The sequence below is a fragment of the Astatotilapia calliptera genome, chromosome 13, assembly GCF_900246225.1.
Source record: "Astatotilapia calliptera chromosome 13, fAstCal1.2, whole genome shotgun sequence".
Taxonomy (NCBI): domain Eukaryota; kingdom Metazoa; phylum Chordata; class Actinopteri; order Cichliformes; family Cichlidae; genus Astatotilapia; species Astatotilapia calliptera.
In genome coordinates, this window is record NC_039314.1 from 19,081,873 (window position 1) to 19,097,293 (window position 15,421).

A 15,421-nucleotide genomic window follows, 5' to 3' on the forward strand; every position below is an offset into this window, starting at 1 on the left:
GCCATTTTGAAATCTATGTACCATATCATATTACAGTAGGTAAAAGTCAGTTTGTTTTCTTTTTTAATCTAGTCTTTTTGTGTCCTTCAGCTGGTTTGATTTTAGCGCAATATAAAAATGTAGAACTGGACTGCCTTGAAAGAGCTGCCGAATGATTAGTCGAGCCTCTCATTGCACATAATATGACTCAAAAGTGGGCAGGATGAACTGTGACAAATATGGGAAGTTAAAACCAAGTGTTTCTTTTGAGAGTTTCTTGTGTATCTGATCGTGTCTGTGCAATGTAGGTGTTTCTACTTGGATATTGGACTGGTTATGTGCGTGGGTGTACATTTCAGTCTACTCTAGTGGTTGCCTCAGTATTGTACAATCAGTTCATACAGTAATTGTGACTCATTAACTCACAGTTCCTCTGTGTGTATGTAAGGATCTACCTGTTTTATGAGCTGTGCATGTTGATATCATAAAGGTTGTTATGCATGTATTTAAACTGGTGTGTGGGTGGTGGGGCGACGGTTGATGCAGCATATTTATGATTTCATGTGCATAATGAAAGAGTTTTGAGACAAGTGGACAGTTTGTCCTTGTGTGATTTTTTTTTTTTTCATTTCCATTTTCGTTTTAATTATGCCGAGGAAAATACCGGTCTCTGAGTTTTTATATTTGCTCAAAAAAGATTACGACTGCGTTATTATTTCTGCATTGCATCTAAGGCATCTGTAATATGCTTAAGAATGCTTAATGCGATGCATTGGAACAAATATCCACTCTGTTGGATTGTGACAAAAATCTGGCAATAGTTTTTATGTCATTACATCTACAATACTCAAAATACTTTGTTGTGAGATTCATTTTGATGAAATTTATCCAAAACTGGGTTTTTATTTATTTATTTATTTTTAACAAGGAAGAGTCTAAAAACATGTGTCGACAGATGTTTTTGTCATCTAGGACAACTTTTTTTAATCTGCCCATTTTGCTTTTTGCAGCACAGGTGCTGTTATTTGCCCTGTGGTAAACACAGTGTTGTGTATAACTAAATGACTTTAGCACAGAGCAACTCCTTGTGGGGCTGACAAACAGCAAAGTGAAATGCAATTAATTTGGCTCACAGCATGATAGCAGCAAGTTTATTATGTAAAAGAGCTTGTATCAAAGTTGACTGAGGCTGTAGAGCTCTTTTGCTAAATGAACGCCACAGATAATATACTGCTGCAGCCCAGAAGAACTCATTATCATCCTATTTGGCCGTGTCTATAGTCTCCAGTCTTATTTGGATTCAATTTGGCATTGGATTAGATAAGAGAAATCCTTGCCTCAAAAGTTCTTGACAAAAGTTTTTGATGTCTCAGCATAAGGTATTGCACAAGAAGCTCCTGACAATAGCACAGTGATTATACTTTGCATCATCATTCGCTGAGTTTTAGAAAACTATTGATTTGTTTAGCATATGAACTGCTGGCAGTAATTGCTTACCACGTTTGTCATATTCTGCAGTTCTGCTCATGAAGGGGACTGGACGTATAAGGGAAAAAATGTGAACGAGGCGCCACTGGCTGACATGATCAGCAACCTTAACATTTTGTAGGTCAATCATTTTCTGAAAGCAGACTAAAGGCAGAAAGATCGTAGAGCAAAGCACCAGCTAAACATGGTTATAGTCCCCGGAGAGGATACAAAGCATTTGCTGATGCCTATGGGTCAAAAGACTTGAGGCAGTGCTTGACTGCAATGGATTTTCCACACTATATTAAATTTATAGCAAAGGGTTTTTAATGCTTTGACCCACTTTGATTACAGGTTCAAAAGTAATCCACTTGCTTGCTGGCTGTACATCTGTGGTAAAAGAGAAAACACAAACAGCCTGCAGCAAATTCAGTGTAAGTGAAATTCACTAAAATGTCATTTAAAACATCCAATATTGCTGCCAAAACACCTCTGAAACAGACCTGGGCAGGCAGGGCCTCCTTGAATCCCACTTGTTCATGATGAGGGTCTGGTCAGGGAGGGTGGAGGTGGTTGCACACTTTGGGCTCTTTGTTGCTGTGGGTATGCAACAATGCTTCCGTGGATTGTGCATATTAAAGTGACAACATGTAAATACCAGGGCCCAATGGTTTTTTTGTACTGGAACGAAATGATCAATGCTACACACGTCACCTGTCAGTGGTTTCAGTATTGTGGCTGATAAGTGCACAGTTTTAAAAATTAAGTTTTGTTATATCCTACAGCTCACGGAGATGAACCCCACATTGTTTGCTATGTTCAAAATTGCCAAAAGCATAATGGGAACCATGCTGGGAAAATCTCAAAATAAATTCATCCCAAAGGGGGGAAGAGAATCAAGGGAGAGTATTTATGAAACGACATATTCCCTGTTGGTACTATTGATACACTCTGTGCTATGACTTAACTTTGCTATATTATCCTTTTGATTAGGTCATAAGGGTCACAAAAATGTAATCAGCTCCAGTGAGTGTGGTCTGCTGCTCTTCTGACCTCTGACCTGCTTATGAATGAATCATTAATGGCATTAAACAGGCCTTGAGTGTGGTCAAATAAAATAGACTTGTGTTGTAGCTGAAATGAATTATATGACTCTATAAAGCTTTTAAATATACATAAAGTCTATAAACTGTAGATTAATTATCTAATACATTAAAATGAAAATAAAAAACACGTATAAATACAATGACAAACAATTGATCACAATATACACTGTATAAATTAATCTTGTTTAGTAGGTCACTGTGGGGATCATCTAACCATATAAATACACACATCACAGTCACCAGACCACAACAGAGCATCAAGACAAATCAGTCAAGTTGTCAGGGAGTGTGCACCTGCGTGTTATTAAAGGTGTGAATTACATATGAAGGAGCATCTAATCTGCTCAGTGGAACAGGGAACAGTAAAGTGACCTCTGAGGGAGGACATGTGGCTCATCAGAACAGCGGGAAGAGGGTGCCTAAGGTTCTGATTAAAGATCCTGGTCTTCTCTGTCAACCTTCTTCAAACCTCCTTCTCATCAGGCTCAAGAGTCACTCCTGCAGTAGAGCACTAGAGTCAAGTTTTTCAGCCTACTGAAATCACCCATTTGCACACTTCTGTGCTGACATACACATGAATACAGTTTATACCTCCATTGTTTGTGGGACAGTGTTATTTTACTAATCCTTGTATTAGTTCAGTTGTGCATGAATCCATTGAGTGCTCCTCCTCGAATGATTGAAAGTGTGTATTTAATTGACTTAAAATACATATTTACTTTAATTGAAATTGACTTTATGTAAAAGCACTTTGGTGTGCTAGTCTTTTAGTTCACTGCTTTCGGGGCTGAGCCTCCTGACACTATGTATTTAAGCACATTTGAGTAACTTAGATTAAAAATAAATTCTTTATTCAGATCTTAGACTTTTATAATCTTTGTTTTTCCTATGAAATATTAAATAGTTTTAATTTTAATGAAGCCAAATAAGAGCCTTTTCTGAGAATTATTTACTTTCCTTCCACAATTTCTAAGAGAGACACTGTTTCACTTCAGCAGCTCATACGTTATAAGCCACAAATACAAAATCTCTGTGTTTGTCTTTAGATAAAGCTCAGGTGGAAAAGTACTCCCACACTCCACATGGCAGGGCTCCAAACTAGTGGGGTTTTGGCACATAACTGGTAATATGATGAAATCAAAGGGTGTTTTCTCTCTGGACTGTAAGCCTGGCCTTTTTTGACAGTTTGACTAATTCTAATCCAAGGTTTAGTCACCTATAAAGCTTATGTTATGTTAAAAGGAAGCCAGAAGCTCCCTTGCTGCCGGGACTTAACTTTATACAGTAGAATCCTGTCAGAAAAACTAGAAATAAATAAGATTGGTTATGTTTTAATGCATGAAAAACCTTCATTTGATTGAACTGACATTTTCAGATTTATTCTTTTTTCCTAATAACACTGCACACTGTTTGCAAATGCTTAGATGAAATAAATCTGCACCGCACATGTATTTTGTGTGCATTTTCACCTTTGTGTGGATTTTTCAACAGACTCAAATGAGAACAAATTAACTCAGTTGCTGAAATATAAGAGACATCAAGCTCTAATTGCATGTCCACGAGGTAATTTTTCATGCTGTGCTGACCTTATTGCCATCTGACATTCATTCTGTCTTAGATAAATACCCAAACAAACATTCTGTATAAAGGTTAAGTAAAGAAATTCAGGAATAACTTGATTTTTCCATGTAGTAAATGTTAATACCGCTATTATGTTAAATATGTCACTATCTCCTTTAGAGTTTATATATAGCCGATACAGAGGGAGGGATTTGTTTATAAGTAAACAGGTTTAAATAACTTATGAGTCATAATTTATTAATAAAAGGAGCCCAGTCACAGACAAACACATGCATACACATAAACATCCTGACCTCTGAAAGCGGTGACAGCCACCTCAGTGACAAAGAAAAAGCCAATCTATATTTATCACTCACTCACAAACACCCAGTGTGTGTGTTAGAGTGAGAAAGCAGACATGTGCATATTTTATGGTGCATACAGTAAGCTCCTGCTGTAGCGTTCGTAGCTCTGGCAATTTAGACAATGTTAAACATTTCTATCTTTTCATCTCTCACTTTATCCGTGTGGTAGGACAGCTTACTTGGCAGAAACAGTCAAGGGTAACACTGTATGAAAAACTATTCATAATGAACCAAATATGGCAGTATCAAAAGAAAGCCATCAGCCCAAAACACAAACTGTGACTGATAGATGTCGACACCACAAAGGACTTTCAGGTTTAGAACAGCAGGGAGGAACTGATAGCAGATGATACACACTTGATGTTGATTACATGTTTTCATTATCTGATGGCTTTAAATCAGGGACAGTCAGCCATGTGCTGTGGAGTGCCAGAGGTAAGCAGGTTTTCACTCCAGCTAAGCACAACATTGATTTGACTGATGAGTTACACTTCTCAAGCTTAAGGTGGGCTAATCAGTGAGACCTCCTGCAGAGCTGTTTGGATGCAATGGAGGTCTTTCTATCTCTGTGTGATAGCAGTGCAGAGTGTAGTAAAGCAACTGCTCCTAGTTTATGTTCATTTTAGCAATATTGTGAAGGATGAATTTGCACCTTGGGATGAACGGTGAATAACGTTAATTAGCTGGGGATACAAATAAAAAGAAAAACACATGCTGGGCCAATATCTGTGATGAGGAGGTATTGATTGCAGCGTAATCAGCGAATCTTCTTTTTAATGAAAAACTAAGATCTCCAAGCAGGTTTACCTTTAATGTCTCTGTATAATTAAATAAAGCAAATAAATTAGAATTTAAATTAAAGCAAGCGTTTGACATTTTTAAAAATGTGTTTTTCTAGCAACTTAAATGGAAGGCTAAAACCAACAGCTGGATAGCTTAGTTTAGTGTGAGACCCACTAAGTAGAGACACATCTAGCCCATCCTTATCCATTGTTAAGCTCAACCAGCAGTGTATTTAAAACTCACACAGTACATTTACTATCATATATTAGTCTGTTATGTCTTTGGACAAAATGTGCAAACAATGTATATGTGAATTTTTTATGATTTGAACAATAAAAAAAAAGATCTTGTTGTTTTTTTATTTGACGCTACTATTTGGCTGTTGTGTGACTGTCTCATATCGTCTACCCAAAGGAAAGAAAATTATATCTTGTTTCCTTCACAGAAATCTTAACAGTCATCTCAACAGTGTTGTGAAGCTTGCTATGATGCTCTTTGTTTAGAAACACAATCTCATTACTGCATTTCTTGGCAAAAACATGCTGCTACTAGTGTGTATGTTTTATGTGCATGAAAGCACATTAACATGTGCTGGTATCTGGTACTACTGGGAAAAAAACTGGAAAAAAGGAGCGCATCAAGATGTAAATAGTCTTTTTATCTGTGTTTTCTCCCAGTGGAGGCTCTTCATCTGGGAACTCTGATGGCTGCACATGGTTACTTCTTCCCCATCTCTGACCACGTCCTCACTCTCAAAGACGATGGCACTTTCTATAGGTTTCAGGTAAGAATGTTAATGTTTAATTCCTCATTATATTGAATGATTTTATTTTTATTATACATCTGTCCGACTCTGTCAGCATTGCTTAATCAAGGGAATATTTAATCCTATTTTTTAAATATTTAACATTTTAAGTTTGCTAGAGTCAAGGACTTTTAGAGTCAATAGATTATTCTGTTCTTTCTTTTCATCCACTTTTTGATTAGGGCCATCAAATACTGTGAACATAAGGTGTTGCAATTCATTAATTAATTAAAAATGAGGAAACTGGACAAAAGAAGTGGCAGGGTGGAAAATATTCACTGCAGATGAAAAGTATTTGAAAGTCATCATGTTCGTCTTTAAGAAATAGGGAAAAAAATCCAACAAAGGCTGGACACAGAACCTGGGAGATGCATGTGGCTGTCAAGAAGCAATTTTAAGGAAAGGAGACAGAGAAAAAGATGGATGCATGCCAAATTACACAAGAACTAAAAATCACTGGCAACATGTCTCATAGAGCAATGAATCCATATTTGCATTTCAGAGAGTGGTATTGGAGATCTTGTCGAAATTGATGGAATTATGAACGCAGAAAAGTACTTTCAGATTTTATCGGTCTGGAAAGAAGCTTTGACTTTGACTATGTTATTTAGCATGACAGTGATCCTAACTACACAGTCCCAATAGAGTAAAAGAATATCTGGATAAAAAACACACACAATGGAACACTATCAGTCATGGATTGGCCTCTTCATAGCCCGGACCGCAAGATTAGTGAAGCAGTGTGGAATCATCTTCACAGAGAACATAACAAAAGGAAGCCAAGATCCAAAGAGCTTTGAATATCCTTCAAGAAGCCTGGAAACCTATTCCTGAAGACTACTCAAATAAATTACAAGAGTGCTTGCCTATAAGAGTTTAAGCTGTTTTAAAGGATAAATGCCACACCAAATACTGAATTTAAGCTCATTAGCACTGTACAAAAATATTTTTTCTTGCTATACTGTATTTCCATGTATGTTTTCTCATTTTGCTAAACCACTGCACTCGTTTTCCTAGAAGAATATAAAAAATGAGGGGTGGCTAAGAGCCTTGCACAGTGCTACACGCAGATCGTTTTAATAAAAAAGTCATGTTAAATGATAACATTTATGCAGGATGGCAGCAAAAGAACAAAAAAATGGACAAAATTGTTTCAAATGATATTTCAAATCATCTATTGGAGTTGAAATAAAATGTTCATTCCCATATGAAGTATGAAGTATACTTAGTTCAATTACATATGAAGTAAGTAAACCAGGAGGTCCTGAACACAATTCATACTAGTTCATGAATGGGGAGGGGAGTGCTCCATTCATGAACTAGTACTCCAAACATCAATACACAGACTGACAGTTTTACTGATTTTCCACCAAGTGAGTTCCCCCAAGTGTGCTGCACAGCAACTAACAAGAGTAAATCAATGCCTAAGGTTTTTTGTGTTAGTACCCTTTACTTTGCCTTTTGTTGTATGTAATCACTTTTCATCTGGTGCCAGTCCATACAATGCTGCCCAAGGAGGGCGAGCTCTCATGCTGGTCTGCTCTAAGCACTCTCTGAAAGAAGCTTATGTGCTTTAGACATTATGCCAAACCCATTATACAACAAAATATTTTATTGTGACAGATGCAGGGCTGGGACCACATGCCCACCCAAAGTAACATAGCAGTACACTTTGATTTCGAAACACCATGTGGTTAGTTGTACATTATCAAAGCTGCAAGGTCTTTTTTTAAAGTTTTGTTTCTTAATGACTCGTTTTTCCCTTCAGACTCCGTACTTTTGGCCATCAAATTGCTGGGAACCAGAAAACACAGACTATGGTGAGAGCCATTCTGTTGTAGTCATATTTGAACTTCCACTGTGTATGTGCGTGTTTGTGTGTGTATAGAGAAGACTAATGAGACAGGCTGTTTGTATATTGCATAAACTGTAGCTGACATGTTATTAATGCTGATTTTTACAGAGGTTAAAAATATGAAACGCAAGTGTTGCAACAGTGTCTCCATGTTAGATGTGATAAAAAGGATCAGATTTAGTTTTTACACTAACGCTTGGCCAACAGTTAGAATCAGGTAATGCTTTCTATTTTACACATTTATTTTTTTCAGTGTTTTCCAACTAAAGTTAATTGTGTCTACCTCAGTCATACTCTGACTGAGGCAGTCTGATTACTGTGAAGGAAAACAGGAATGCCTTGATATGCATGCACCTGTTGTGCACAGTTGGCTGAGCATTTTAATGGTGATACAGGGATGAGCTTTTCATTGTTACAGCCGAGCAGAGTGGAGATAAAGCTTTCATAATGCCAAAAATGGGTTGCTGAATAGCTGCATCCTTGCAGGTCGTTCATTTGTTGTTTGAATTGTAGAAGGGGAAAGGGGCTAATGCTCACAGTGGGAATAATCCTGGGAGTGTTAGAGGAAGTCAGTGTCTCAGATGCAGCAACTGATTCACTTGAATGATGCCCCTTAATGAAAACACTCTAATGGCATAATGAAGCTTGCACATTATGGTCAGTTAACAAAGAGATGAAGGGATGATGATAGTACAGGAAGACATCAAAAGTCAGGCGTGCACACACCTTCAAACACACAAGCACCAGCAGTTGCAGGCACACACACACACACACACACACACACACACACACACACACACACACACACACACACACACACACACACACACACACACACACACATCATAGTAAATGACCTTTGTGATTTGCAGTCCAGTCTAAATGTGCAGTTGAGAGGATTAACTGAATCAACGCAGGGCCACTTAAGGCTGTTAAAACGAAGCTGAGATCCTGTTCTCCCTTTATTACCATTCTCTTTGTCTCTCTCAGCTGTTTACCTCTGCAAAAGAACAATGCAAAATAAAGCACGTCTGGAGCTTGCAGACTATGAAGCGGTAAGTGAAGAAGGTCTTTTAGTGTCAGCACTCCTTTCTATCTGTGCTCTTCCTGTATTAGCACTGCTTTCTTACCTTTTGGTTCATACTGACAGTAACAACATTTGTTTTTCCATGTGTCATTGTATAATTTGCAGCTCTCTTTCAACAAAGCTATTAAATGAATCACTGGTTTAGTCATTATCTGCGTCTTTTTCTTTCATATCAGAGCAGGAGTCATTAAAGATTGTATCCAGTTGTGCACTGTACACAGCATGCGCGATAAACATAATCAGCCTGGATTCCTACAAAGCTTAGTTTTCCTGCTTCTTCTTTGTTTTACTTACAGGAGAGCTTAGCAAGGCTACAGAGAGCTTTCGCCAGGAAATGGGAGTTCATTTTTATGCAAGCAGAAGCACAAGCAAAGTAGGTTTCTATAAGAACCACACACGCATTGAGCCATTATAAGTGAGTTCTCTTACAGACTCGTTATGTCGTGATTAAACGTCCCTGTAATTACCAGTGCACAACTTCACAGATGGATTGCACATTAAACATGTGATGAAGTAAATGGCTCATAAATGTTTTAGATTAATCTACACACTCTGTCAGAACTGTTCCCTGAATTCTATCTTTTCCCTCCCAGAGTGGACAAGAAAAGAGACAAAATTGAGAGAAAAATTCTTGACAGTCAGGAAAGAGCATTCTGGGACGTGCACAGACCAGTGGTGAGTAAAATTATGATGGTATTGTCATAATCACCTCTGCTGTTACTAATAGCATTGTTTTGCTGACTTTACTAGCATCATCCTACTAGTTCTCGTAAAAGTGAATAATGCTGAAATAATTATTTCACAATGACCACAGTCTAAATGAACAATTACCCAGAATGGTACATTTAGTTTTTGTGAGTTATGTATTGTCTTTTTTATAGATATCACATAACACTGTGATTAATAAATTGTTTCATAAATGTTATGCAATTATAAGCTTTAAGCACTTAATAGATGACAGAATTTATATATGAGCTTTATATGGTTCCTGTAACATTTAAAGAGTGTAAATAGCTGAACGCTCTGCAAATACCCCGGCGTGTATTTGCCTTGGCCATACACATGAAATGCCACATCAATAACTGTCACAACACATCAGCTTCACCGCTGCTCTTTACCTTGTTCCTGCACACTTGCTTAGCATTAGCATTTAGTTTCCCCTTGAGGTTTAAGGGTCTCCTCTGCTGTATTCCTGAAAGCCACTGCTCCACGGTTAATTGGGAAATAACAAGTTCAATTTATGCGTCCTCGGAGCAACATAATCAATATTAATTCAAATTTCACAGTGACACCATCAAGCTCTGTTCTTCTGGAAGAAACCTAGATTAGACTACTTGCTCAATCAGCCAGTATTTGCACTCTAAGATTCTAATTTCCTGCTGGTTTCCATGTTTTCCTAGAATTGGCACATTCCATGTTTAATTAACCAGCATCTGACACATTGTCCTTGAGACTTCCAGCAAATCCAGCTCATTCTCACTTCCAACTTGTCACATACTGATGCTTGGTCAGGACCCGCAGGCATCACATTTTAACGCACATAGTATCCTTTAGCATCATTTTCAAAGTGCGGGGTACTTGGTGAGATTTTAAGATGCCCCTGTCTGAGTTAGATGACATGAGACTGCAGGCAAATGTCCTCTGTTGGTGTTGTCTCTATTGTGGACTATGTAACCTTGGCAAAGAAACGAAGCTTGCTGCAGATGTGAAAGATTTGTAATGGGAACTGGGGAGAATTTGTTGGCTAAGCGTATTTGAAAAATGACACAGTACTGAGCAAAAGTTTTAGGTAGGTGAGAAAAAATGCTGTAAACAAAGAATGCTTTCAAAAATGGAAGTGTTAATCATTTATTTTAATCATCATGAACAAAAGAGAAAGGTAAATCAAATCAATATTTGGTGTGGCCACCCTTTGCCTTCAAAACAGTTCTTCACACAGTTTTCGAAAGAAAACAGAAGAAGAAAGCAGGTTGTTCCAAAACTTTCGGAGAACTAACCACAGATTTTCTGTGGATGTAGGCTTCCTCACATCCTTCTGTCTCTTCATGTAATCCCAGACACGCTTGATGAAGTTGAGATCAGGGCTCTGTGGGGGCCATACCATCACTTCCACCACTTCTTTTTCCTTTTGAAAATATTTGGCTGTAGTTTGGGGTCGTTGTCCTGCTGCAGGACACATTTGGGGCCAATAAACAATCATTTATATTTCTGTCTCTGTTTCACACCTGCCTAAAACTTTTGCACAGTACCGACACCTTTACTAATTGTGGCATCGAGCTAGAGTACACTGTGATATAGAGTACATAACTGTGTTCTAAGAGTCTAAGCTCAAGGAAGAGTATAATCAGCTAAAAATGTAATCACAAGCTGGATTTCTCATGATTTCCTGATTTTCATTTTTTTCACAGCCTGGATGTGTCAATACAACAGAAGTTGACATAAAGAAGTCCTCAAGAATGAAAAATCCCCACAAAACTAGAAAGGTACTTAAGAGCTTTCTACTCTTACCTGATTATAATGTTACTTATTTGTATGTATATATTACAAGTATGAATGCAAACAGTTTCATATTGCCATGCTTTGCTTGTTTGCAGCATTAAGGCTACTTATATTGATGCTTACGTTTTTATTTTATTAGTCTGTGTATGGGCTGCAGAATGATATCCGTACCCACAGCCCAACCCACACCCCAGCTCCAGAGGCCAAGCAGCCTACAGAAGAAGAACTGCAGGAACAGGTTAGACCTACAGGTGGCAGTAGAGGATTTGTGATTTTGTCAATGATAGTGCTTCAATTGGACTTGGTATTTTACTACAGCCATATTATTTCTGTATCCAGTTAATTGCACTGAGCACCTTTTAAATATAAAGCATAACTTGAAATGTCATATCAGTATGACTGAAAATGAATGAATGAATTCATGGAGACTGCTGTCTACTCATTGTTCCCCGCTGTGGTTTCAGATCACCTTTTGGCAATTGCAATTAGACAGGCATCGACTGAAAATGTCCAAAGTGGCAGAGAGGTGAGCGATGTTCTTTGTGTCTTTATTCAGTTTAGCCATCGATCTGTTTATTGAGCCTTTAAACAGCCTAACACAGCTGGGAATTAAGAACTAAGATGACCTTGAGCAGTGTTTAAGCCCAGACAATGCCTTCAGCTGTCATCAGCGTACAGAGATCCAGATACCTGATCCTGTACAAAGTGTCTGTTTGTCATTCCTTTCTAAAAAGAGAGATATGTTCAGGAAAGACTTCTAAATCCTTGTGTCCAAGTAGTGAGCCAATCCCTCTTGTCAAACTCTACATTTCATTTCATTTATAGTATTTGCTCCCAAGGGAATTTACCTTCTCTTTCTGTCAGGTAAAGCTAACAAATAAACCACCCATTCTTGTTTTAAAAAACAGTTTGTTGGGCTATACGGAGCAGTATCTTGAATACGACCCCTTCCTCACGCCACCAGACCCATCTAACCCTTGGATCTCAGATGACGCCACACTCTGGGAGCTTGAAGCCAGGTGGGTACAGAAAACCACAAATGCTAAACGTTATTCCCAAGTGTTTCTATAGCACATATTGATCTGTGAAAACGTGTTGTACTTTTTGTGTCCTCCTCCAGTAAGGAGCCAGGCCAGCAGAGGGTAAAGAGGTGGGCTTTTGGCATTGACGAGGTTCTCAAAGATCCTGTTGGGAGAGAGCAGTTCCTAAAGTTCCTGGAGTCTGAGTTCAGCTCAGAGAATCTCAGGTACATCATGAAAAAGTTCTTTCTATAGAGCAGCATGCCCATATACAGTACATGCATTATACCAGTATTGCACTGTCTACCATATTACATTAGAAATGTCCTCATCTTAGCTGAAATATTAATATAAATATAAAATATATTAACATGTTTGACTGGATGTTAAAGCACTTTGTATCACAGCCAACCATGAGTAAAAAATATTAAACAGCTGCTTTACCACCGTTGCTCTGCATTCAGTGAAACATTTATAGCATCTGTCTATAACTATCCAAAATTTAGATATGGTTGTCATCCAAGGGCAGCTACTTTACTTAAAGATCAACAGTTGTGGAAGGAGTACTAAGAAAATACAAAAAGATAATAATGCATCAGCAGTTCAGTGTAGCTGGTTGAGATAGATTTTATTTTAACAATGATAAAAATATATCATTTGGAATTTAATCAAAGTTTGTTATAATTTATAAAATGAACCGGTGCTTGATATTGAGTCTAAATCTCCAAAGCAACCAGAAACTACTTCTGTGAAAAGAAATGTTTTGACTCTGCAGTGTAGCCTAGTATAAAAATAATAATACCTCAAAAACACACTTTAGTAGGTATAACCTAATCGCTTAAGTGCTCATAAACTCAAACATGTGATGAGCCATTCACAAGACAACAACTTAAGGTATGTACACACTGCTGATTGGAATTCAGAAAAATATGTGATTTAAGTGCCTTTGAAGGTGGTGTGGTTGTTGGGACCAGACAGGCTGGTCTGAGTATTTCACAAACTGTTGATTTTCCTGCACAGCCATCTGTAGGGTTTACGAAGAGTGGCCTGAAAAAGAAAAAAAATCCAGTGAGCCAAAGGTTAAGATTTGTTTGTTGATGCCACAGGTCTGGGGAGAATGGCCACACTGATTCCACAGAAAAAGAAAGGAACAGTAACTCAAATACTCACTTGTTATAACCAAATTACGCAGCAAATGGGCAGCAACATCAGAGGACCACACCGGCTGCCCTTCCTGTCAGCTAAGAACAGGAAACTGAGATTACATATCAAACAGGCTGACCAAAATTGCACAGTAGAAGATTGGAAAAATATTCTCTGGTTTGATAAGAATAAGGTGTAAACAATATGAAAGTGTGAATTCATCCTGCCTTGTAGGATGAATTCACTGCACGCTGTGTTGCGGGAGTATTTTCTTGGCACACTTTGGCCCCCTTAGTATCAATTGATCATTGTTTAAAACTACAGCTGACCTGACTGTCATGGCCATCCCTTTATGACCACAGCACACCCATCTTCTGATGGCTGCTGCCAGCAGGATAACGCACCATGTGACAAAACTAAAATGACCTCAAAGTGGTTTCTTGAACTCAGTCAGCCTCCTGAGTCACCAGGTCACAATTCAACAGAGCACCTTTGGGATGTGACTGAATGGGAGATTCACGTCATGAATGTGCAGCCGACAAATCTGTAGGAATGTTTTGATGCTATCATGTCAATATAGACCAAAATCTCTGAGATATGTTGTCAGCACTGTGTTGAATCTGTGCCACAAACTGTTAAGCCAGCTGTAAAGGTAAAACATGTAGGTTGGGCCTAGTCTGAACTCATGATCCCACTCCATACAATGGGAATATATGAATAAATTTGCTGCCATGAGTGACGGTTGAGAATGCTCTCCTTCTCTAGCTGCACATACATTAAAAGCAATATGAAACACAGGAATCACAAAGTACATGTCAATATGATTATCCTGAGATGAATCTTTCTTTGATGGTAGACATGATCAACAACGACTTGAGTGGCTTTTTACTAGGTGTACAAATGACTCATAATAATAGGTGCATTTTCATATCAGCAGCAACATGTTGTTACTGTGATTGCTATTACTGGAGTCAATACTTCTTCCCCTGTGTAAGGCATTTTGGAGAGTAATTATAAAATGTGTATAGTAATGGTAATGTTTTCAAAGCAGGGATAGCTGGTGGGTGCATCACTTAAAATATGCACACTGTCACAGTGGGCAGAATATCAGAGCCACGTACAAGCAGCTAAATGTAGTGTAATTGTGTGCAGAGTGGCTCCTTTGCTCCCTACATGCTTGATTTGTTGCTGCCCAAAGTTAATAATTAGGTCAGTTTAATTAAACTCTCAGTTTTTACTCTCCTGGAAATTAACACGTCCACCACTAGCAAGCACGCAAGCACTGTCATTCATAAATATTTTAACCTCTATCCACCTGGGGTTTTTAAATTAAAATGGTTTCCTGCTGATATAATTTCCACTTTTACAATCTGTCTCTGTTGAAGTCTCCCCGGAAAGTTCAGAAATCCATTATAGTCCAGTCACATTCCTTAACACGTGTTACATTTTCTTTCTTTTGTGTGATGACAGAATGATGGAGCAAATTCATTAATATAAAAGGTAAAAACTGGAAAAGGGGTGCCCTCAAAGGAATTACCAACTTATTATTGAAGATGATTTTTTTAAACTAATGCCTAGATACCAAAAGCTGCAGATGTCATGGTTTTAATCATCTGACAACCTAGTGCACATTACGCCAAATTAGGGTCTCGAGTTAAAATACCATTTGACTCCACATGAGCATTTGGTCAGCTGAGTTGCATACTCATCTGCTTCTATTGCAAACAATGACTTTCTGAGACGGTCCAATGAC

At 38.1% G+C, this 15,421-nt stretch overlaps 1 protein-coding gene across 2 annotated transcripts in view; it reads left to right on the plus strand.

The window, feature by feature from the left end:
- Positions 1 to 15,421, plus strand: part of rgs7a (regulator of G protein signaling 7a) — a 50,763-nt gene that overhangs the window by 32,101 nt on the left and 3,241 nt on the right. For both annotated transcript variants that reach the window (XM_026189974.1, XM_026189975.1), the window contains exons 5-14: positions 5,938 to 6,044; positions 7,834 to 7,885; positions 8,911 to 8,975; positions 9,304 to 9,380; positions 9,601 to 9,682; positions 11,416 to 11,490; positions 11,646 to 11,744; positions 11,971 to 12,032; positions 12,415 to 12,525; positions 12,627 to 12,752. In XM_026189974.1, coding sequence (XP_026045759.1) covers positions 5,938 to 6,044; positions 7,834 to 7,885; positions 8,911 to 8,975; positions 9,304 to 9,380; positions 9,601 to 9,682; positions 11,416 to 11,490; positions 11,646 to 11,744; positions 11,971 to 12,032; positions 12,415 to 12,525; positions 12,627 to 12,752 — 856 coding nt within the window. The remainder of the gene's footprint in view (positions 1 to 5,937; positions 6,045 to 7,833; positions 7,886 to 8,910; positions 8,976 to 9,303; positions 9,381 to 9,600; positions 9,683 to 11,415; positions 11,491 to 11,645; positions 11,745 to 11,970; positions 12,033 to 12,414; positions 12,526 to 12,626; positions 12,753 to 15,421) is intronic.